The sequence below is a fragment of the Aptenodytes patagonicus genome, chromosome 2 (assembly GCF_965638725.1).
Source record: "Aptenodytes patagonicus chromosome 2, bAptPat1.pri.cur, whole genome shotgun sequence".
NCBI lineage: Eukaryota > Metazoa > Chordata > Aves > Sphenisciformes > Spheniscidae > Aptenodytes > Aptenodytes patagonicus.
Genome location: NC_134950.1, coordinates 57,677,727 through 57,700,418, shown reverse-complemented (window position 1 = coordinate 57,700,418; position 22,692 = coordinate 57,677,727). Strand labels below are relative to the sequence as shown.

The following is a 22,692-nucleotide window of genomic DNA, read 5'->3' as shown; positions in this document are numbered from 1 at the left end:
GTGAGACACTAGCTCCCAATTCATCTACTAAGGACGTGAAATAAGTGACTTTGGGGATATTTTCCCCCCAAGACAACCTCTCAGAAACCACTTCGTATTATAATAAATATGGTATTTTTCTCTGTATCTCTCTCTGGTAAAACCACCACTCTGAGGTAGGGCTGATTTGGAGAGTGGGAAGAGCTTATTAAAGAGAGAGGGAGAGAAGAAAAAAAAAGTCAGAATAAACATTTCAGATAATTCAGTTGAAAGATTTGAAAACTACCTCTAAAAGTGGAAAACAACCTTAGCAATAGCAACTGCTACCTGCAGCAACTCTTAATAGCTAACACTATGAAAAGATTAAAACCACCTAACTTCAGGTGAACTGATGGACTTGAAGTATGCAATTAAATAGCTACTTTTACCTGAGCAACTGTCCTCATCATCAGAGATGGGTACCTCCCTTTTCAGCAGCATTTCCAACTCTTCAGTTTCAGCAACATCAACAGGTCTCTCCCCATGCTTATTGGCTTGAAATGGATTTCCACCATGTCGAAGCAACAGCTTCACAATCTACAGCATTAAATGAATGAACTTTTAGGTTTTCCACAACATGCTACTTGACCAGCATAAAAATCTTCCATTGCACACAAAATGTGGATAATGTGATACATAATCCTAAACTCCTACCTATGAAACTGAGACTGCAAAGCAAGACTTCAGCAACTAGAATGCAAAGTCCAGGTATTCATAATCTGCTCATTAAAAGAGGTAATGGAGAAGACTAAAAAAAGTTGCCCTCTGTTACACAGACATAGCATCATCATAAAGAAAAGCAACAGCAGCCTTTTGTTCTTGCGTTTCTAGCATTTCCTCACACAATTCACGTGGTTCCTCACCTACTCCTCTGCACTCAATTCACCTCCTTGCTCCAAATTTTATAGCACTTAACTCTAAGGAACAGGAAACGTTTTTCAAGTAGCAATACTATTGGTTTCCACAGCATTCCAGAAAAGCCCTGACAGAGATCCAAGTATCTTGTTGGAAGAACAAACTACCCCCATCCCCACTGAATACAATACAGCAAAATCACCAATTTCTCTAGCATCAAGGGCAAAAAAATTGTTAAAGTTACAATGATACCAAGGCCACTGCATTTTCAGCACAGTATCCAGTATCACTTTTTTTGGTCCTACATGCTGAGAGTGGAGAAATTCAGCAGACAGCAATAAAGGTAACATGAAACTTCAGAATTTTTCTGATACATAATGTTGGTGAGATGGTCAGATATGTATACTGAGACCAGACAAGCAAGAGGCCCTGTTCTCCAAATCTTTGCTACAATTTTATGCAAGTTCGATCTAAAGACCCACTTTTGTTTAGATACCCATAAGAGTTACTAAACAGTTAATAAAAATTTCACAATCAGTTTATCATAATTCTCTTCTCTAGCCTTTCCAGAATATCCTTTCAAACTGAATGCCTTGTTTGGAAGGTATACTTGATTTAAGGATATTTTCTATTTTTTTGCTTTATACAGTAGATCACGCACATAGTAATGAAATGAGAGACATAAAAGGAGAGCAGTCATTTCTGCATCTAGTTCGCAAAAAACAAGAACAAATTCAGAAATTAATGTAAAATACCTACAGTGCTCCATTTACTCTGCTAAGTCATTACTGGTAAGTTTTTTTAAAAAAATAAAGAATGTACATACATCAATGCTCTATTTCAAAGTGCATGAACAAATACATTAAAATAAATGTAGGATACATAACTTTAAATATTTTTATATATATATAAAAAAATACTTTATATATAAAAAAGTGTATTTTACTTTCCTGTATGCACAGAAATAAAAAGTATTTCCCCAAACCCACAGTATACTGTTTGGAGACATTTTTCTTTTGAGAGATCTATACAGTAGAAGTCTCTCTTAAAACAAGAAGTCATTAAAATGTTTATTTATAAAAAAAGTAAAAGTGAAACTTTAAAATATTTAAGAAAACAGATACTGGTAGAAAATATCTGGCAACAGAAGTAGGATGAAAAGCAAGATGAAACAAAGAAAACCAAAACAACTTTAAGATGCCCCCAAAACAGCAGAAGCAGAATTATAAAACCATGTGAGAGTAATCAGGACAGTTAGGATTTGCTCTAAAGACTGAGCATTTCAAACCACTTATTTATTCCCCTCCCACTCTCCCAGCAAACTCACATTTCTATGCCCACTACTAGCAGAATCATGAAGTGGTGTATCATCGTCCAAGCCCTGTGTGTTCACGTCGGCTCCCGCTGCTATCAGGACTTTAGCAACATCGTAGTAACCAACATTACATGCTTCATGCAGTGGTGTCCAACCTATAGTGAAGAATTGTAAGTGTAACTTTGAAAGGTCGAAGATTCAAGTTTGTTTTTTTCTCCTGTGCTATAGATCTCTATTGCCTTGAAACATTTCAAAATACACTCACACACAGCAGTTGGCAGGAAGGTAATGCCATCCATCTGATGAACAACACGTGCTTTATCAACTTTAAACCTCATGCCAACAAATTCCAAATTTTACTGTGATTAAATTGAACACAGAAATCACTAATCAAATAGTAAAAGAAAATCTGGCACAAAATCCCCAGGCTAAACATGTCAGACTAGTGAGCATTTGAACACAGTGTTAGGTATATATAAATAACATTATTCTATATGGAAACAGTTTGAAAACCACACTATTGGAAAGAATAAGTATGGCAAATTATCATAACCAGTGCTCCTTTAGAGCCACTGAACAGGTACCGGGAATCACTAATAATGTTCAGCAGCTATTAGTCTAGATAGCAAGCTATTAATAAATATTGGCAGAGAACTTATTCCTGATATTTCCTAGAATATTAGTCATTTTTAGAAATTTTGATTTCCAAATTGATAATCTGAAGTTCAGTGCTCATTTTTTGTAGCAAAGCCTCAACTGAAGACAACAATCAACCCCCACGCACTATATTCCTTACCTCAACTTCCTCTCCACAACTTGATGCCTTCCACTTCATAGCTGCCTTGAACTTCCAGCCTGCTGTTGATGCCTTCTCAAAGCCCAGTTCTGGGAAGGCATTCAACTTTTGCTTCCAACATAACCAGTGCAAGTCTGGAAGAGTTTGTTCACTTGAACGCTGCATCTAATCAGTACATCCATGAAGAGGAGGTACAAGAAGAAACCCCTGACTTATCTAATCCTTCAGTAAGGTAATTTCTCATCTTCATCTCTCACTCAACTTCTCACCTGCCACTCATTTAAATTAAAAAAAAAAAAAAGCTAAAAAAAAAGGCTTCTACCTTAGCCTGTGGCAAAACACTTCTTCCTGATCTTTGTATACTAAATTTCCCCTTCAATCATCACTTCGGCCACTCACATCCAGCACTGCCTGGCTACCACCTCCTTCCTTCCATTTTCGTGTCACTTGCCTTTTTCCCACTCACCCACAATGATGACACTCTTCTGCTCTCAGCCCTCTGACCCCTGACTTCTTCCCTCTTATTAATTCTCTCTGTAATTCATTCTTCTCCATGTTTTACTGCTTTGCCTTTCTATCCTATCACCATGTCCAGCCTGCCAACTCTAGTCCTGGCTTGCTCTCAACATCTGTTTCCTTTACTCCTGTTCTCATACAGCAGTATCATTCTGGCAGATATTCCATGAGCAGGGTTACTTCCTCCATTACTAATTCATTTTCTGCTCCTTTAGTTCTGCCAAATTCTTAGCTAAAAAACTCTAATTCTCTAAACTTCACTGCATCCGAAATTCTTACTTTGCTCCACCCATGACTCGCCACTCAAATTCTCCCCCTCTTCTTGACTTTTTCCTCTGCACAGGATTTTGAAGCTCAGCCACCTCTGCTTCTCACTTTGGACTACCAATGGAGAAGTATCTTACTTGATCCCAAACACCTCCTCCAGAGTTCTGAATAAAGTCTCTAACAACTTGCTCCCAATTGATTCTCAGAACCAACTCTCAACCATTCTCCTCATCCTTTCATTGGCCTTTAAAATTAAATACCTGTACCAGGTCAGGCTGGGATGAAGTTATGAAGTTAACTTCCTTCATAGCAGCCCATATAGTGCTGTGCATTGCATTTGGGGTTAAAACAGTATTCATAACACACCAGTGTTTTGGCTACTGCTGAACAATGCTTGTACAGTGTCAAGGCTTTCTCTCTCCCTCCTCCCTCACAAGAGGTTGGGCAGGGACACAGCCAGGACAGCTGACCCAAACTGACCAAAGGTATGTTCCATACCATACGATGTCATGGTCAGCAATAAAAGCTCAGGGAAAAGAGAAACAAGGGGGGGATGTTCGTAGTTATGGCGTTTGTCTTCCCAAGCAACCGTTACACCTGCTGAGGCCCTGCTTCTCAGGAATTGGCTGGACATTTGTCTGCCAATGGGAAGTAGTGAATTAATTCCTCTTTTTCCTTTGCTTGCACGTGCAGCTTCTGCTTTTCTTATTAAACAGTATTTAAGTCAACCCATGAGGGCTTTTTTCCACCTTATTTTCTCCCCCTGCACTGTTAAGGAGGGGGAGTGAGAGAGCAGCTGGGTGGGTGTCTGGCAGCCGGCCAACGTTAACCCACCACCATATCTCTTTTTGATGTGTTTCTATTCTCCCTATGATTTCTATGGGACTGTCTTCCCCTGAACTTCCCCAACCTTTTCTAAAATTGCTCTTTCAACAAATTCTCACCTCCCCTCTCAGCTTCTCTGAAGATCCCACTGGGTTCTACTTCTGCTTCCTCTCTCTTCTTCCTCTACAAGTAAGTCCTGGGCAGTCTCATCTTCAAACACAAATTCAGCTACCCTCTGTACACCAAGAAATCACTGATCTTTTTCTCACCTAAAATCAACAATTTAGTCCATCTCATTAATATCTTCTCTTGATGTCAAGTTTGAGCTGACAACTAATTCTACCATATAGTTCTTAATTTCTCTCACTAGGGCCTGCTACCTCAGCTCATCTCACCATTCCCATTGAGAGTATAATTCTCCTTATAACCATTCAGACCCATAAACTGAGCACCTTTAGCAGTCTTCACTGTAGGTCTAGTCAAAACTCTCATTCAGACCTTCATTATGTTTTTGCTTCTATTTTGCAATTACTCTAAAAACTTCAAACTGCTAGTGCTGCCAGTTAAGTATACCAACGAGTATTCTCAACATTCTCTTTATTCCCTTGGGATGCCAGAAAATTCCCATAAATTTTGTCACCTTTTCTTCATTTCTTCCCTTTGCACTGGGAGCAGTGTCTTTTTGAACATAACCAAAAGCAACATGGCTCTTTCTTATATTTATTTCCTCACTTTCCCGTGATCCACTTCTACTGTGGATGCAAAAAAGCCAGTGTTTAATGGCTAATGTTGAGAGGTAGAGTACTAGGAGCAGTTCGTTATGCTGTTTATATAATGTGCACTTGATACTTCTATTATTTTTTGGAGTTGTCCTTGCATTTAAGAGAAACATCTACCGAATCCTGTCTTTTTATAGATGTCTCTTAGACCCCAACCCCATAGCCGCCTCTGCACCAACCCTTTATCTTCTGATTTATCCTTCCTTTTACTTTGTTCCATCCCTCCTCATCACCCCAACCCCTCCTATACCCTAAATGTCTACCCAATACTCCAGCTCCTAAGTCTTATGCCCTTTTACACTGGTTGAGGAAAAACCAGCAGGTACTTCGGCTTATCTCAATATGTAAATGCATTTGATTTGGTGCCTGGCCAATCAACAGCTGGCAACTACTGAACTCAAAACTGTAGGTTCTGTCTTCTGTGGAAGCATTACTTTGTGGATCTCTCATTTACTCTGCTGGAGATTTTTTACTAAAACATGTAGAAACTTAACTACCATGAGAGTATCAAGAGCAAAATAGGCAAAAGTTTGCCAGCAGGTTCCAAAAAATTATTTAGGAGGTCTTGCAGACAAACAGACAGGCAACACAGACACTTCCTTATAGAAAAGCTACTAAACAGATACTAAGAAAAGCAAAGAAAGATACCAAATAAAGGATACTAAAATATGGTACGAGTTATAACTTACCTTAAAGTTTATCAATCAGTGCTGAAATCACAGCAGATACTGACATACCAAAACTGGTATTAATCTAGCAGGACAAGTGCAAGCTATACCATACCCATCTGCTTTGGTGCGTATTAGCTGTCACAGTAAGACGACAGTGTACATTACAGTGCTACCGCTTTCACTGTTACTAAACTTTGCATCTCTTCACAGAGCCTACAATCCCATTATCAGTTACTGCCTTTGCCTAGTATAATTCTGCAAAGTTCAGCAAGCGTGCACATGTATTTTTATATATGCCTAGTGTGCAAAGGCCCTGGCCACAACTGAAATGTCCAGGTATTATTACACTGTTCTAATAATATACTATGTACTGCAGTGTCCCAGTACTACCACTGCCATCAGAAATAGATACATGATTTGAAAATTTCCAATCAATTTTGTTAGATTTTTCATATGCATATAGCATGAACTGAAATTAAACCTCTGACAACAACTTCAGCAGTAATATTTAATTCGTACAGTTAAGAGAACAGGTATCAACTTACCTGCAAAATCTTTTACATTCACATTTGCACCTAAACTGATTAGCTCCTTAACCTGTTTAACATCCCCTCGAATTGCTGCCATATGTAGAGGAGTTTCCCCTCGTTCATTTCTCTTGTTAACTTTGTCTTTTTGTCTTGAAGAGGAGCTTGGAGTTTTCTTTTGTGTTGGTGTTGTTTGTAAGGGATGATTTAAGGTGGAATCTACAAAATAAGTTTTTAAATGGTCACTAAGTTATTTAACGCTATTTTTACTTCATCTCATTTTAACAATTGTATTCAAAGACTACAATTATCAGTGAATAATTATATTTAAATCAAGGATGTATTTGACACTTCACATGTATCAACACAATGCCTATCTGCAATGTGCAAAAGGGTGTTTTGCAAAGTCTCGCTATTTTTAAAGTAGGTTTCAAGGACAGATGAAGTCTATCCAAAATACAAGGTTCACATACTCTGGTATAAATTCTGCTGAAACAAGACAAAGCATCACCATGCAGATCAGTATTTACCCTGCTTCCCCCGCCTCCAGCACACTTCTGCTGTATTTTTATGTAGTGGGATGCCAATTTAAGGAATTACTGGTTGTGCATTGTACTCCCTGCACTTTCTCAGTTGTGCCAACCAATGTTTTTGGGTGGACTGGACAGTAAACTACTGTTACTAAAGTTTCTCAAAATTTTCTCAAAAATAAGGGAAGCCACAAAGCCATTTCTCCACAAAAGGAGAAACTGCAGTAAGACAGCCTGTATCGTATTTTTCCAGTAGTCTTTGGTTACAGGGAGTCAGTTAAAGTATTATCTTCTGTAATTAAAGTTATTAATATATTTGATAGAATATATGCTTCTGAAAAGAGTGCTTTATGAATATAAATATATACTGAAATAATAGAATTCTAGTTAAAATATTTCTCTTCAAACATTATTCTATTGAAGACTGCCTATCAACTAAAAGTTAAATCCCTAACCAAAGCAGTCTGGTTCTATTTCAATAACAATTTCAGTAAAAGTATGCAATACTTCAGGCAATGCTTCTAGTGTTTTGATGGAAAGAAGAGAGCCTGGAAGTCCCAAACTCTTCTGCAACTTTTATAATCAGTGACAGGGAGCTAGAGCATATCAGTCTGGCAGTTTCCATCTTCCTGATTCCTTGAATTTGATCTCTCAAGCAACTGAGAACATCCATGGGCCAGGGACTCAAAGGTTTTCATATATGGGGTAGACTTTCCCAGCATGAGGGACTAAAGAATATCCTTTTTTTCCCTACAAAGTATTCCAAAATCTGAGGAGCTTTTTAAAGATACCTCCTCTTGCCATGAAATTGTCTTGCCCTTCTCTACGTAGATTTTGTTTTAAACACAGCAGGATAGTAAAAGATTAGGTAACTGGCACCAAATCCTTAAGGAAACGCAGCCATTCGCTTTTAAATGCCAAATTTGTAAAAACATTACACAGGTAGAACATACACATACATAAAGATTTTTTTAAATACAACTGGATCAAGGAAAGTTTGAAGTTCTGAATTAAAACTAAGGTGTCTCCCCTCTCCCATTAAATCCTAAGGAGACGATCCAGTTTCTTTCTAAATTAAAGTCCTGCTACAAATGGAGGCAATGAGACAGTAGTTAATAAAAAACAGATAGTGTTTCAGTTTTTAATTAATGCATATGGAACAGTGTTTGAGAGGCAAAAATAATCAAAGGAAGAAAAGAGATTTTCAGGTTTTACAGCTATCATAATGCAAAGCTTTGCACATAAATACAGAAGGTCAAGAATTTTTCATCAAATTACTCGACAATGCACAATAGAGTTTTACCAGAATTACAAATAATTTTAAAAAATTTCAGTAAAAAGCAAGGACTGTTGAAAACCAGCGGGATTCGGAATATTCTGATAGGGACAGAATTAAACAGGCAGGAGGAAGAAAACTATTAACTTTGTAAGATCACCTGGACTGTTGTCTCTTGCTGTCATCTGCATGAGAAGTGCCATCTGTTTGCGCTCTGACAGAGGATAACCAAAAAGAATGCTAACCGGTGTTGATTTCTTATTTCCAGCATCCTTCTTCATTTTCTTTTTCTCCGGACCTTCCTTCTCTGGAAATATTAACATTTAAAAACTCAAACTGCTGTTCTATTAGAACATTTTTCTAGAAATAAAAACGTCTGTTTAAGGTATGTGAACTGATGATTGGTGGCAGGTGATGAAAACCAGAAATTGCATCTCTAATTTGCTGCATTCACATTAGTTTTGGTTACCTGTTCTAATCACATCAGGATAATAAGCTACTGAGTTAAAGCACTTAGGGTTGTAAGGAGGATTACTGAAAAATTCTAAAAGATGAAAAACCTGTTTCACAGCAGGAAGACTGTATATGTCACAACTTCAATTTCCAGAGAATCAAGTCAGGCGCTTAAAAAATTCTGTAAGATCAGCTAGTCAACTTTCAGCCTTGAACACGGATCTGAGACTGTGCTCTATTCTACTTCTCTCAAGACACCACGTTAAAAATTAGGAAAATACTTTTTAATACTGGTATTTGTTAGGTAATTGGATGAAAGACTGTTTCTCTCAAACTCATCCTGTTACTTCACCTTAGAGCAATTTCTTCTCCAAAATTCATATCCTTCAAAACATACAGTGATTTTATATATGTAACTTCTTTCCTTTTATGAATATTTACAGTAGTTGTTTAATATTTCATGTCCAAGTTTTAAACCAGGAGCTAAAATTACACATCTGAATAAACAGATAATTTCTAAAGCTATTCAGTACCTACAAACTCTCACAGATCTTCAGATTGGTTAAATGTGCTATGAAATAAGACAACTTTTTAATACCTAACAAATTTCAAAACTAGACTTTTATTTGTGTAATATGGAAACTTTGGTCTGTGTCTTCCATCCTTTTCAAAAGTTCTTCCTTCATTTTTCTGTATAAAGGTCTCCTAAACCAAAATACAGGCATTTAGATTAAAGTATGATAGAAAACAACTGATTTGTGATTAAGTGACTTCGACTAAATCACTTTTAACTGGAGCAGTATTTAACGATCTTAACATCAAAGAAGTACAAACTCTCAATGCATCAAATTTCTTTTGGTACAACTATTTTCCACAGATCTCCCTACCTGGTCATTATTGTTTAACTGTATTTTCTAGAGACATATTAGTTTGCATTTACACGTAGAGAAGACCATTCATTTTCTGTAATTATCTTGGCTTTCCAGGCAACTGCTCTTTTTCTGTCTTAAACCAAATTCAACGTTTTATATTTTGTAAGCAGCTTGTATTACTTGCATGTTAGATCTAAAATGTCTACCTTTTTCTTCAGAGCCCCTAAGATTACTACTTGAATATAAACACACTGGATGTAAAAGATGGCTTAAGAAACCTTAGTCACATATCTGGTGACTTGGAATTAAGATTTTTGAACGAGTTTAAAAAAAATTTTAACCGCCAGTGTCAAGAAGGAATGGTCTGAAGAGTACTCTAATAGATTCAACCAACAAAAACAACATCTCGAAACTGAGCAAATAATTCCCTTGGTTCTCTCCTTAAAAGCCCAGGTTAGGTATTAGCTTTTCCAGAGATCCTGCCCACTCTACCGCACCCTCTCATTTTGGAAGCTTCCCTACCAACCACCTCCCCAAAAGGCCTTTAAGCAGCCAGACAGGACTCTGAACCCTACAGTCACCATGAGTAAACACAACTCACCCTCCAGGCTGGACTACTGACCACAAACATAGGGACAGAATTCAGTAAGGATGTCTATTGCCTGCTTTCTCCTCTGTGGCTGGCTGATGTGCTAACCCCATTAAGCAAGCAAGAACACAAAACAAAGCTGAGATCTAAAAATTACAATGGGGAATAGGTAATAAATGAAAGGGGGGGCAGGGGGGGAAAGATGTTGGACTAATTAATCAGACTTGGCCATACTAGTATGCTAGAATTTGGCTGGGAATTGGTTGAGGCTTGGTTGGGGATTGTTACTATTAGTTAAATAAGCCTGGTTGCCACACTTATCTTTTTAGCTCTTTGTGTAATAAGTTATTTCGTCTTATTCTTACTGTGACTGATTACCATCTGATGAGGCACTGTTCATCCGGTTTTAGTTAATCTTAGTATTTTGGGCCATACTAAAAAAATGTGGAAGTGCAATTAAGCTACAGTCAAGGTTGGGGGAGGATTTTGTTTTTATTACTGTCCCTATGATTATACTGGTCTCCCAGTTCCCTTTCCTAAATCTCAACCTTAAACACCTGTATAAAAACTTCCTTTAAAAAAATAAATAAATCTGTCATCTGCAAAAGCAGAAAATCTTAAACCAAGAGACTCCACTGAGGCAAACTTCACTAACCTACTGCAGAGAGCAAAAAATTAATAAAAATTACAAATCAGAAGCTTAAGTCCCTTTGAGGTTCCTAACCATGTACCATTCCCCGTTTCATTAAGTCCCAAACTGACCCTTTTCCATCTTTCGATTTTCTCCACTTCTGCCTTAAGCCCTCTCTGTGGCCCTCCTTGGGTCATTCATTTCGTCTCAACTCATTTTCTGCCTTCCTAGCCTGCTCTAAATCCCATCTTCTAGGCTTGATTACATACATAGGCTCTAGTAATGCAATGCTCTTGAGGCAAAGGAAGGCACGTAAATAGTGCACATCTTGAATTCCATAGTGATCAAATAAGAAATACATGATTTTACAGACCAAACAATTATGAGCAAGACTATTTTAAGAATGGAAAGCTACAGACCTATGTACGTATTAAAAAAACCCTACAAATTTATCCATCATTTTTAAAAAGGAAACAAGATCCCTTTTACAGAAGTAATTGATGAGATTTTTCTAACCTGCATGCATCTCATACTCCTGAATATCTAAAAATTCATTCAATATCCAAATCAATACTACTGCCCTATTGGTAGAACGTCTGCATAGGAAAATTTAAAGAAAACCTACAATGAAATTGTACTTTCAACTTTTCACTGTGAATATGCTGTTCTCTCTCCAAGGATAATGTACAGCATACCCTCCATTGATTAATTTAGTACTTCCATCAAAACAACACATTTCAGTTTGTCTGGCATAATCTGCTGTTTCTTAGCTTATGCTATTCATTGCTCATGATTCTTTTCTTGAAAAACACATTCATTTTCATTCTGAATTATTCCTTACAATTTTATAGCTATACTTATCTTGAGAAAATCATACATCAAAATAAATGAAATAAATCTTTTGATGATCTAGCTTTTACTTTTTCACTATACAGTGTACTTTGCCAGGTATTTTTATCTGTTGGTTTTTTGGTTCTTTTGTTTGTTTTTTTTTTTAATCATTTTGTTAGAAACGCCTACTAAGTAAATGAGTGCAATTTAGTCCCGTCTCATGTTTAGTGTTGTCAAACAACATGAAGATCCTCCCCTACATATTCCAATGCATTTCAGTGGTGGGGCAAATTATTCTTCTATCACTTTTTATTAACACAGTGTTTGCAAAGCATTTCTAGAGCTTACCAATTAAAAGTACCAAGTAAGAATACAACTGCTCTCACCAAGTTACACTGTATTTATGCCCTTACCACTCAAAGACACAATTTTATTAAAATTTATGTGAGACTTCATATGTGTTTTCAGTAAGTCTAAACAGTTCAATACACAAAATTAATATGATCAACAACAAACCTAAAAAAAAAAAGTCTCAGGACTACAGCAGGTGTACCTGATAATCCATTTACCGGAGTACGTCCTGTAAGACGCTACTGCTTTTCCCCACCAAGATCTCATGCCTACACCCCGGTTCTGAATGTACAAGATAAAACAACATAGGACAAAAGGGATGGAAGGAAGCAAAAGGAAGGGAGTAGGGGCATATACAAAAGAAATTTTTATACACAAATAAATAAAATATAGTCGAAAACTACCTTTTTTTTTTTTAATCCAAGGAAAACAACAATGCAACTGTTGATAAAGATGCTACACAGATCCACAGAAAAATTCTTATAAATTATTGGGAACCCCCATTATGCTTACTGCAGAATATATTATAAGATAGGTTTTCACTGCTCCAAGAATATCATCATGCAGTACACTATACTTTATTTAGCAGGAGAAGACCAATTTAACATTCAGGAACTTTGACTTTTTAGATATTCTTTATCTTGTGGTAACAGAAAACTTTTCACAGCTGTATACTAGATGTTTATACAATTTGAACAGTAATAACTTCCCTAACAGAGGAATAATATCAGTTTAAGAAATTAAGTTTAGGTAGAATTTAATGTATAAAATTGACTGTTAAAGTCAATTAGTTGTTTTGGGGGTTTTTTTGGTTTTTTTGTTTGGTTTTTTTTTTTTTTTTAGATTTTGAGCATTTTGTTTTCAAAGTCTATGGAAAACAAATACCTTCTTTTACATTCACTGTCTTGTCACTTTTGGTGTTCTTCAGCAGTTAGAAACAGAACATCAGGGAATTTCTTACTTGTTATTAAAAAAATAAAAATCAAAACTCTTCAAGTGGCTTCATGTTCATTTATCTTTATTAAATAACCTTCATAATATGCAGCCAAATCTATCTGGACAATATTCCTTTTAAGATTTTCTATTGCAATGTAAGCTTTTCACCTTACAATTTAAAAAAAAGGATTTAAAAATAGCCAAGTTATGTGAAACATTGATTTAGGTGCATTTGAGCACTTATTTGTAGAAAAGCTTCATGAAATTCACTCACAGTACTTAAACGTACTGGCACGAGAAACATCAGAATCACCAGCAATTATTTTAGGAGAACTTATGCATGACAGATTATGTCCCCCAGGCAACAAATAATGTGTCTGGGTGGTTGTTTTTTTTTTTTTTTATTTGGATAAATTACAAATTCTCAGTCAAGTAATTTCTAAATGTTTTCGGAAAATAAATCATTAAATAATGTAACGTGGATTTCCCAAAACAAATCATGCCAAACTAACAGAATATTCCATTTGGTAAAATAACCACTTTAGTGGATAAAGGAAGTAAAGCAAAAAGACCAAATTCAAACTTCAGGGCTCATGATAGTCTGGTTTAATGTAAAACTCTTATCATAGTGCAAATTGTAAGGAATAACAAGATTAAGAAATAGGACCACGCAAAGCTAAAATGCGAACTGCTTGAAATAAATGCTTCTGAGGAATTTATAAGACTGAGTGATATACAACAAAAGACTAATATGCTTATTACCAACAGCTGTAGAAGACAGGTGAAGATGATCAATTCTGCAGATGACGCAGTTAAGACAGAGTTACTGAGATCTGTGTGACTGTGGTAATCTGACTGAAGTAATTTTAAAGAGAAACACATTATTATTGACTGCTGCTTCCTATCCTCAGTGAAAGAGAAAGATTAGAATGTGATGAAGAGACCTCACAGTATACTGTACACTGTAAAGATATCAAGGCACCATTGTGATACCTAGTTAATCAAGTTTATGGCATATTTATTTAACCAAACCAACACACACACACAAAACCACCTCCACTTCCCTGCTTTGAGCCCAAACAACAGTTAAAGAAACTTGGAATAGTTGAACAATAAGTCCAAATCCAGCAACCAGTAACACAGTGCATAAACAGTCCCTGTAACAGCCCCACTAACCTCTGTAACTACGGGAAGCACAAGTATAGAAATTGTGTTACTGTAAAGTATACATGGAACAAAGAGGTCAGTTGTTTTGCTTTTCTGGATGTCTATTAAATGCTAAAAGAAATATGACTGTGCCATGTTTGGACTACTTTAAAGACAGAAATTGAAGGGGTCAGAAAACAAAACCAAGATGCTACTATAAACAGAAAACCTGGAGAACATAATTTCCAAGAAAAGATCAACAAATTAGCACATTCAGTGTAATTGTAACTCTTGTTCTTCCTGAATAATCAACTATGTAACAAGACTACAAAAAAAAAAAGCCTATGCTTATCTTTACAATGAAAAGATTTTTCCAATCTCCAGTTATGTTAATTATCATGAAAAATTCAAATTTCTCTCTTCAGACTAATAAGGTGGAGAAAGCAAACAATCCTGTCCTTTGCAAAAGCAGCACTTGGCTGTTGTGCATATCAGAATAAGAACATCAGAGGTTATTTAAAAATAACCAAATTAATGAAATAAATCAACAAAATTTAAATAATGCTATTTAAGTAGTCTAAATAAGTGATGGCTTTTCAATAAAATTATGTTTTTGGATTGGGAGACTTCAAATCATAAAACCTATTAAAAAGGTATGAAAAATGCTTCTCCTTCCACCATCAACTCTACCAGTCTTAATCAAAGCTTGTGTGTAGAATGCTTCATAAGATTAACTTAAATAAGGTGTTGTGGTTTAACCTCAGTCGGCAACTGAGCACCACGCAGCCGCTCGCTCGCTCCTCCCCACCACCCTGGTGGGATGGGGGAGAGAATTGGAAGAGCACAAGTGAGAAAAACTCGTGGGTTGAGATAAAAACAGTTTAATAATTGAAATAAAATGATAATAATAATACACAAAGCAAGTGATGCACAGTACAATTGCTCACCATCTGCCGACCGATGCCCAGCCAGTCCCTGAGCAGCGGCCCCCCCGGCCAGCTTTTCCCCAGTTTATGTACTGAGCATGACGTCACATGGTATGGAATGTCCCTTTGGCCAGTTTGGTTGTGCCCCCTCCCAGCTTCTTGTGCACCTCCAGCCTTCTCAGTTGGTAGAGCATGGGAAGCTGGAAAGTCCTTGGCTAGTGTAAGCATTACATAGCAACAACTAAAACATCGGTGCGTTATCAACTTCGTTCTCATCCTAAATCCAAAACACAGCACTGTACCAGCTACCAAGAAGAAAATTAACTCTATCCCTGCCGAAATCAGGACAATATCCACCCCTTATTCTATACCATCTGCGTCATGCCCAGGTCCCCCACTTTCCAATACATTCCCATTAATCACCACCCCTTTTTTTTTTTTAAATATATATATATACACACACACACAGAGATATCATTCCCTTAGTCTGTGGGCCATCCCTCTAAAATGTTCGGTGAGTTCATTTAGTCCATGACTTCGGGCTCCATCTGTCGTAATAATCTTCCAGGCCAGGAAAGATGGAGATGGTATGTGGTGTTGGATTGTTTCACGTTGAAGTCAGTTCTGGTTCCGTCATCACTGTGCTTTGCTTGGTTTCATCGAAGTTCATTCTTCGTTAATCTGGGGGAGTCTTATTGTAATATCATTGGTATGGCATATAATATTACGTAGCAATTAACATCATATAGTTCAGATCACTGGCTATTCTCACCCAAAATCAAATCCCCTTGAGGTACACATCAGACTTCCCCATCCTTCCGCATTATCCACCAAGTGCACCCAAGTCCTTGAGCAAAAGCAATCCCACGGATTGGTTTGCCTCTGCCCGAGGCAGGAATAACCCAGACTGTCTTCCCCAACATATTTTTAATGTGCACTGCAGGGACTTTATTCCCATCTACAGTACGAAAAAGTTTTGACTGGGCAGGGCCAGCTCGATTGGCAGATCCCCTCGTGTTGACTAATGAGGTGGCCTTTGCTAAATGCGTATCCCAATGTTTGAACGTCCCGCCACCCATTGCTCTCAGTGTAGTCTTTAACAGTCCATTGTATCATTCAATTTTCCCAGAGGCTGGTGCATGATAGGGGATGTGATACACCCACTCAATGCCGTGCTCTTTCGCCCAGGTGTCTATGAGGTTGTTTCGGAAATGAGTCCCATTGTCTGACTCAATTCTTTCTGGGGTGCCATGTCGCCACAGGACTTGCTTTTCAAGGCCCAGGATAGTGTTCCGAGCAGTGGCATGGGGCACGGGATATGTTTCCAGCCATCCGGTGGTTGCCTCCACCATTGTAAGCACATGGCGCTTGCCTTGGCGGGTTTGTGGGAGTGTGATATAATCAGTCTGCCAGGCCTCCCCATATTTATATTTCAGCCATCGTCCTCCATACCAGAGAGGCTTTAACCGCTTGGCTTGCTTGACTGCAGCACGTTTCACATTCATGGATAACCTGCGCAATAGTGTCCATGGTCAAGTCCACCCCTCGATCACGAGCCCATCTGTATGTTGCATCTCTTCCTTGGTGACCTGAGGTGTCATGGGCCCACTGAGCTATAAATAATTCACCCTTATGTTGCCAGTCCAGATCCACCTGAGCCACTTCAATCTTAGCAGCCTGATCCACCTGCTGGTTGTTTTGATGTTCTTCAGTGGCCCGACTCTTGGGTATGTGAGCATCTACGTGACGGACTTTTACAACCAGGTTCTCCACCCGGGCAGCAATATCTTGCCACAATGCGGCAGCCCAGATGGGTTTGCCTCTGAGCTGCCAGTTGCTCCACTTCCATTGCTGCAACCACCCCCACAGGGCATTTGCCATCATCCATGAGTCAGTATAGAGAGAGCGCACTGGCCACTTTTCTCGGTCAGCAATGTCTAAAGCCAGCTGGATGGCCTTCACTTCTGCAAATTGGCTCGATTCACCTTCTCCTTCAGCAGTTTCTACAACTTGTCACATAGGACTCCACACAGCAGCTTTCCACCTCCGATGCTTTCCCACAAGATGACAGGACCCATCAGTGAACAGGGCATATTGCTTCTCATTTTCTGGTAGTTCATTATACATTGGGGCCTCCTCAGCACGCGTCACCTCCTCCTCTGGCGATATTCCAAAATCTTTGCCCTCTGGCCAATCCATGACCACTTCCAGGATTCCTGGGCGACTGGGGTTTCCTATTCGAGCCCGCTGTGTGATCAGTGCGACCCACTTACTCCACGTAGCATCAGTTGCATGATGTGTACAGGGGACTCTCCCTCTGAACATCCAGCCCAGCACCGGCAGTCGGGGTGCCAGGGGGAGCCGTGCTTCACTGCCGATCACTTCCGAAGCAGCTCGAACCCCTTCATATGCTGCTAATACCTCTTCTTCAGTTGGAGTATAGTGGGCCTCGGATCCTCTGTATCCCCGACTCCAAAACCCTAGGGGTCGACCTCGAGCCTCCCCTGGTGCTTTCTGCCAGAGGCTCCAGGTAGGGCCGTTCTCCCCGGCTGCAGTGTAGAGCACATTTTTTACATCTTGTCCTGCCCAGACTGGCCCCAGGACTACTGCATGAACTATCTCCTCTTTAATTTGTTCAAAAGCTTGTCGTTGCTCAGGGCCCCATTTGAAATCATTCTTCTTCCGGGTCACTTGATAGAGAGGGTTTATGATCAGACTGTAATTTGGAATATGCACTCTCCAAAAACCCACGACGCCTAAGAAAGCTTGTGTTTCCTTTTTGCTAGTTGGTGGAGACATGGCTGTTATTTTGTTGATCACATCCATTGGGATCTGACGACGTCCATCTTGCCATTTTAATCCTAAAAACTGGATCTCCTGTGCAGGTCCCTTGACTTTACTTTGTTTTATGGCAAAATCGGCCTTCAGAAGGATTTGGATTATTTTCTTCCCTTTTTCAAAAACTTCTCCTTCTGTGTTGCCCCACACGATGATGTCATCAATGTATTGCAGGTGTTCCGGAGCCTCACCCTGTTCCAGTGCAGTCTGGATCAGTCCATGGCAAATGGTGGGGCTGTGTTTCCACCCCTGGGGCAGTCGGTTCCAGGTGTACTGGACGCCCCTCCAAGTGAAAGCAAACTGTGGCCTGCACTCCGCTGCCAAAGGAATTGAGAAAAACGCATTAGCGATATCAATTGTGGCATACCACTTGGCTGCCTTTGACTCCAATTCGTATTGAAGTTCTAGCATGTCTGGCACAGCAGCACTCAGCGGTGGCGTGACTTCATTCAGGCCACGATAGTCTACTGGCAGTCTCCACTCTCCATTAGACTTCTGCACTGGCCATATGGGACTGTTAAAGGGTGAACGAGTCTTGCTGATCACTCCTTGGCTCTCCAGTCGACGAATCAGCTCACGAACGGGAATCAAGGAGTCTCGGTTGGTGCGATATTGCCGCCGGTGCACCGTGGTGGTAGTGATTGGCACCTGTTGGTCTTCGACCTTCAGCAACCCCACAACAGAGGGGTCCTCCGAGAGACCAGGCAAGGTTAATTTCCTCCATCTCCAAGGCAGCTATACCAAAAGCCCACTGGTACCCTTTTGGGTCCTTGAAATACCCTCTCCTGAGGTAGTCTATGCCAAGGATGCACAGAGCATCTGGGCCAGTCACAATGGGGTGCTTCTGCCACCCATTCCCAGTTAGACTTACTTCGGCTTCCAATACAGTTAGCTGTTGGGATCCCCCCGTCACCCCAGAAATATAGATGGGTTCTGTTCCTATATATCTTGATGGCATTAGGGTACACTGTGCACCGGTGTCTACCAGAGCCTTATACTTCTGTGGGTCCGATGTGCCAGGCCACCGAATCCACACAGTCCAGTAAACCCAGTTGTCCCTTTCCTCCACCTGGCTGGAGGCAGGGCCCCTCTAATCCTCATCACAGTACTTGTTTCTCATTTCTTGTACATATGAGTCAGAAGTTTCTTCATTAAGATCAGGAGTAAAATCAGCCCTTCTACTCTGTCTGGGGAACTGCCCGCTGGAAACTGGAGCAGCAATTTTCCTGGAAGAACCCCCTTTTGTGATTGTTTTTCCTTGCAAGTCACGTACCCGTGCCCCTAGGGCTGAGGTAGGTTTTCCATCCCACTTCCTCATGTCCTCTCCATGGTCACGCAGATAAAACCATAGGGTGCCCCGTGGTGTGTACCCTTTATATCCTCTCTCTTGAGCAAAAGAACGCTGACTCCTAATAGCTGAGGTACTGGTCCGTACAGGTGAGGAGTAGGACCTATCCTCTCTGAGTTGCTGGACCTCCCGGGACAGTTTCTCCACAGCCGAGACGAGGGAGGAAGAGAGACTTTCCTCATATTGCCGGAGTTGACTAGCCAATTCATCCACTGTTTGTTCCTCTCCATCTTTCCAGGTCATCACTGCCAATGAATTGGTGTATGACGATGGTGCGCTCCTTATAAACTTCCGCCACATGGGTCGTGTGCACTTGACTTCATCTGGATCTTTGGATAGTTGTTCAGGTCATCATAAATCACCTCCAGCACAGATAATTCTCTCAGAAGCTGGATACCCTTCTCCATGGTGGTCCACTTGCTTGGGCGACATATGACATCTTCCTTGAAGGGATACCTTTCCTTCATGCTTGACAAGAGTTGCCTCCAAAGGCTGAGGACTCGTGTCCCTTTTCCAGTTGCTTTGTCAATGCCCCCTTCCCTAGAAAGGGATCCCAGCTGCTTGGCTTCTTTACCCTCTAATTCCAGGCTACTGGCCCCATTATCCCAGCATCGGAGCACCAGGTGACAATATGCTCGCCTGAACGACGGCTGAAATCTTTTCATATATCTCGCAGCTCACTCAGGGATAGGGATCAGGTGGTTACCATCTTATTTATGAGTTCTTCCTCTTCTTCCTCCCCAGTCAGCGGCCGGGTCTCCTCCTGCTGTTCTCGTGATGGCCCTTCTCCAGGGTAGTCTGCCTCATACACTTCTTCCTCCGGCTCCCTTCTAGAAGAAGTTTCTTCCTCCCTTACTAAACGAGCCGACTTCCGCTTCCAAGATTTCTTCTTGTGTACAGGGGCGACTGATACCGGCACAGGCTGGTTCTTTGGTTCAGCCACAGGGTCTGTCGCTGGGGTCGGAGTGGCCGCAGGGCCTGTCGTTTTACTGTCAGATCCAGAGACCTTCTCTTTCCCTTTGAGGGTACTGAATAGTGTTGAACAGGGCTCGGTAGGCATGGGCCAGGCCCCAGCACGTTGCAATGATCTGTGTCTCTCTGGAGTTGCCAGGGTGACAGCATACTTTGTCCAAATATTCTACTAACTTTTCAGGATTCTGCACTTGCTCAGGGGTGAAGTTCCAAAACACTGGGGGTGCCCATTGGCCTAGGTACTTGCCCATCTTGTCCCACACACCCTGCCACTCATAACTATTCAGCGTTGGGGCAGATCTCTGGATGATATTCTTAAATTGCTTACCAACTTTAGACAAAACCAAAACAATATTCCAAAGAAGTACCAATAGAAGTATCTTAACTACCCAAGGATGTTCAAAATACTGAAAAGTTACTGTAATGAAGGAGGAAACATCATAGAAGAAGGTAGTGACACTGCCATTTGTATTTCCTCCGTAAAAAAACTCTCAGAAAAGTTACTGCAATTGCTAGTTGTCTCCACGAAATGGTATCCGTGGTACAGTAACGGCTTCATTGCGAAACTTACATACCACGCTAACGTCAAGGTCAATGTTTTAAAAAACAAACCTCCCAGGCAAAACATCACTAATCGCTTCAGACCACAGCAAACTGCAAAACCCAACACCAATCTTTAACATGTACAGCAAAAAAAAGAGCACGATGCAGATTACACAAATCAATATCGAGAACAGAGAAACTAACATTGTCACCCACAACTATTAACAGATACAAGTTCCTTAATACACTCCGGTTAATCTGTTATTATCTCAAACCCTTCGTGCCCCATGTTGGGCACCAAAAAGGACTGTTGTCGTTTAACCTCAGTGGGCAACTGAGCACCACGCAGCCGCTCGCTCACTCCCCCCCCACCCTGGTGGGATGGGGGAGAGAATTGGAAGAGCACAAGTGAGAAAAACTCGTGGGTTGAGATAAAAACAGTTTAATAATTGAAATAAAATAATAATAATAATAATAATAATATGATGATGATAATGATAATAATAATACACAAAGCAAGTGATGCACAATGCAATTGCTCACCACCCGCCAACCGATGCCCAGCTAGTCCCCGAGCAGCGGCCCCCCCGGCCAGCTTTCCCCCAGTTTATGTACTGAGCATGACGTCACATGGTATGGAATGTCCCTTGGGCCAGTTTGGGTCAGCTGTCCTGGCTGTGCTCCCTCCCAGCTTCTTGTGCACCTCCAGCCTTCTCAGTCAGTAGAGCATGGGAAACTAAAAAGTCCTTGACTAGTGTAAGCATTACCTAGCAACAGCTAAAACATGGGTGCATTATCAACTTTGTTCTCATCCTAAATCCAAAACACAGCATTGTACCAGCTACTAGGAAGGAAATTAACTCTATCCCTGCCGAAACCAGGACACAAGGGTTAAAGTTATACTGCAAATTTTGCAGTATAAATAAATTTGACTGCAGTATGTATATATCGTATTAGCTTTTTGTGGTTGCTCTGATCAAAGAATGGGGATGTGATAACAGAGCCCTCAGTAGGATAACCATCCAAACCAGGACAGTACAATAGAGACACCCCTGCACAACAAAAGAAATTGAGAATAGGACGCCATTGCTTAAAGACAGGTATGTAGTGCAATTTCAGGTGACGTTGCTGTCCCATTGGCCTCTTCAGAAGGCCACAGGTCTCCTGTGACTCATGTTACCTTTCAGCCCTGTGGAGACTTCTCAGCTACTGCAGGCATCCCAACTGGCATTGCATGACTACATTTAGGCAACTGGACTCAGTCCTAACCGGTATGAAATTATTAATAAAGTAACCTAAAGGCTAAATCTGAAAATATTTAATACTAATTAAATAGTTGGGTTGTCAAGCACTGGACCAGGCTACCCAGGGAAGTGGTTGAGTCACCATTCCTGGAGGTATTTAAAAGACATGTAGATGTGGCACTTAGGGACACCGTTAAGAGGTGGACTTGGCAGTGTTAACAGTTGGACTCGATGATCTTAAGCGTCTTTCCCAAGCTAAGTGATGGTATTCTATTCTAATTTATTGCAGCAGTTTCTTAGGCAAACACACTGATTTAAATCTAAATTTAGATAAACAGGAGGACTAGAATTGTTCTAGACTCTTACGGGACACTACAAATGCTGTTTGATTTCAGTCTTGCCAAAACTGACTGGGAGTAAAATTGACTTTATGTATAGTTTTGTAGGAATTAAATTTAAAAAACTATTTCCAAATGAAGTTAACATTCAGTTTAGCTGTCCATGTTCATTGTCACTTGTGGTTTCTAGACAATACCTGAACCAAAAAATCCCCACCACAAAAAGGAGTACGAGGTGGAATTGCAGGGGGCAATTTTTACAAAAATAAAGCAAAAAAGACAAAATCTTAGTTCATGAA

The 22,692-nt window shown here is 40.1% G+C and overlaps 1 protein-coding gene across 3 annotated transcripts in view; it reads right to left on the bottom strand.

Moving 5' to 3' along the window:
* ANKRD12 (ankyrin repeat domain 12) overlaps window positions 1–22,692 on the bottom strand; it is a 75,667-nt gene that overhangs the window by 22,013 nt on the left and 30,962 nt on the right. For all 3 annotated transcript variants that reach the window (XM_076329961.1, XM_076329962.1, XM_076329963.1), the window contains 4 exons: window positions 8,536–8,682; window positions 6,588–6,788; window positions 2,201–2,343; window positions 408–555 (listed from right to left, as the gene is read on the bottom strand). In XM_076329961.1, coding sequence (XP_076186076.1) covers window positions 408–555; window positions 2,201–2,343; window positions 6,588–6,788; window positions 8,536–8,682 — 639 coding nt within the window. The remainder of the gene's footprint in view (window positions 1–407; window positions 556–2,200; window positions 2,344–6,587; window positions 6,789–8,535; window positions 8,683–22,692) is intronic.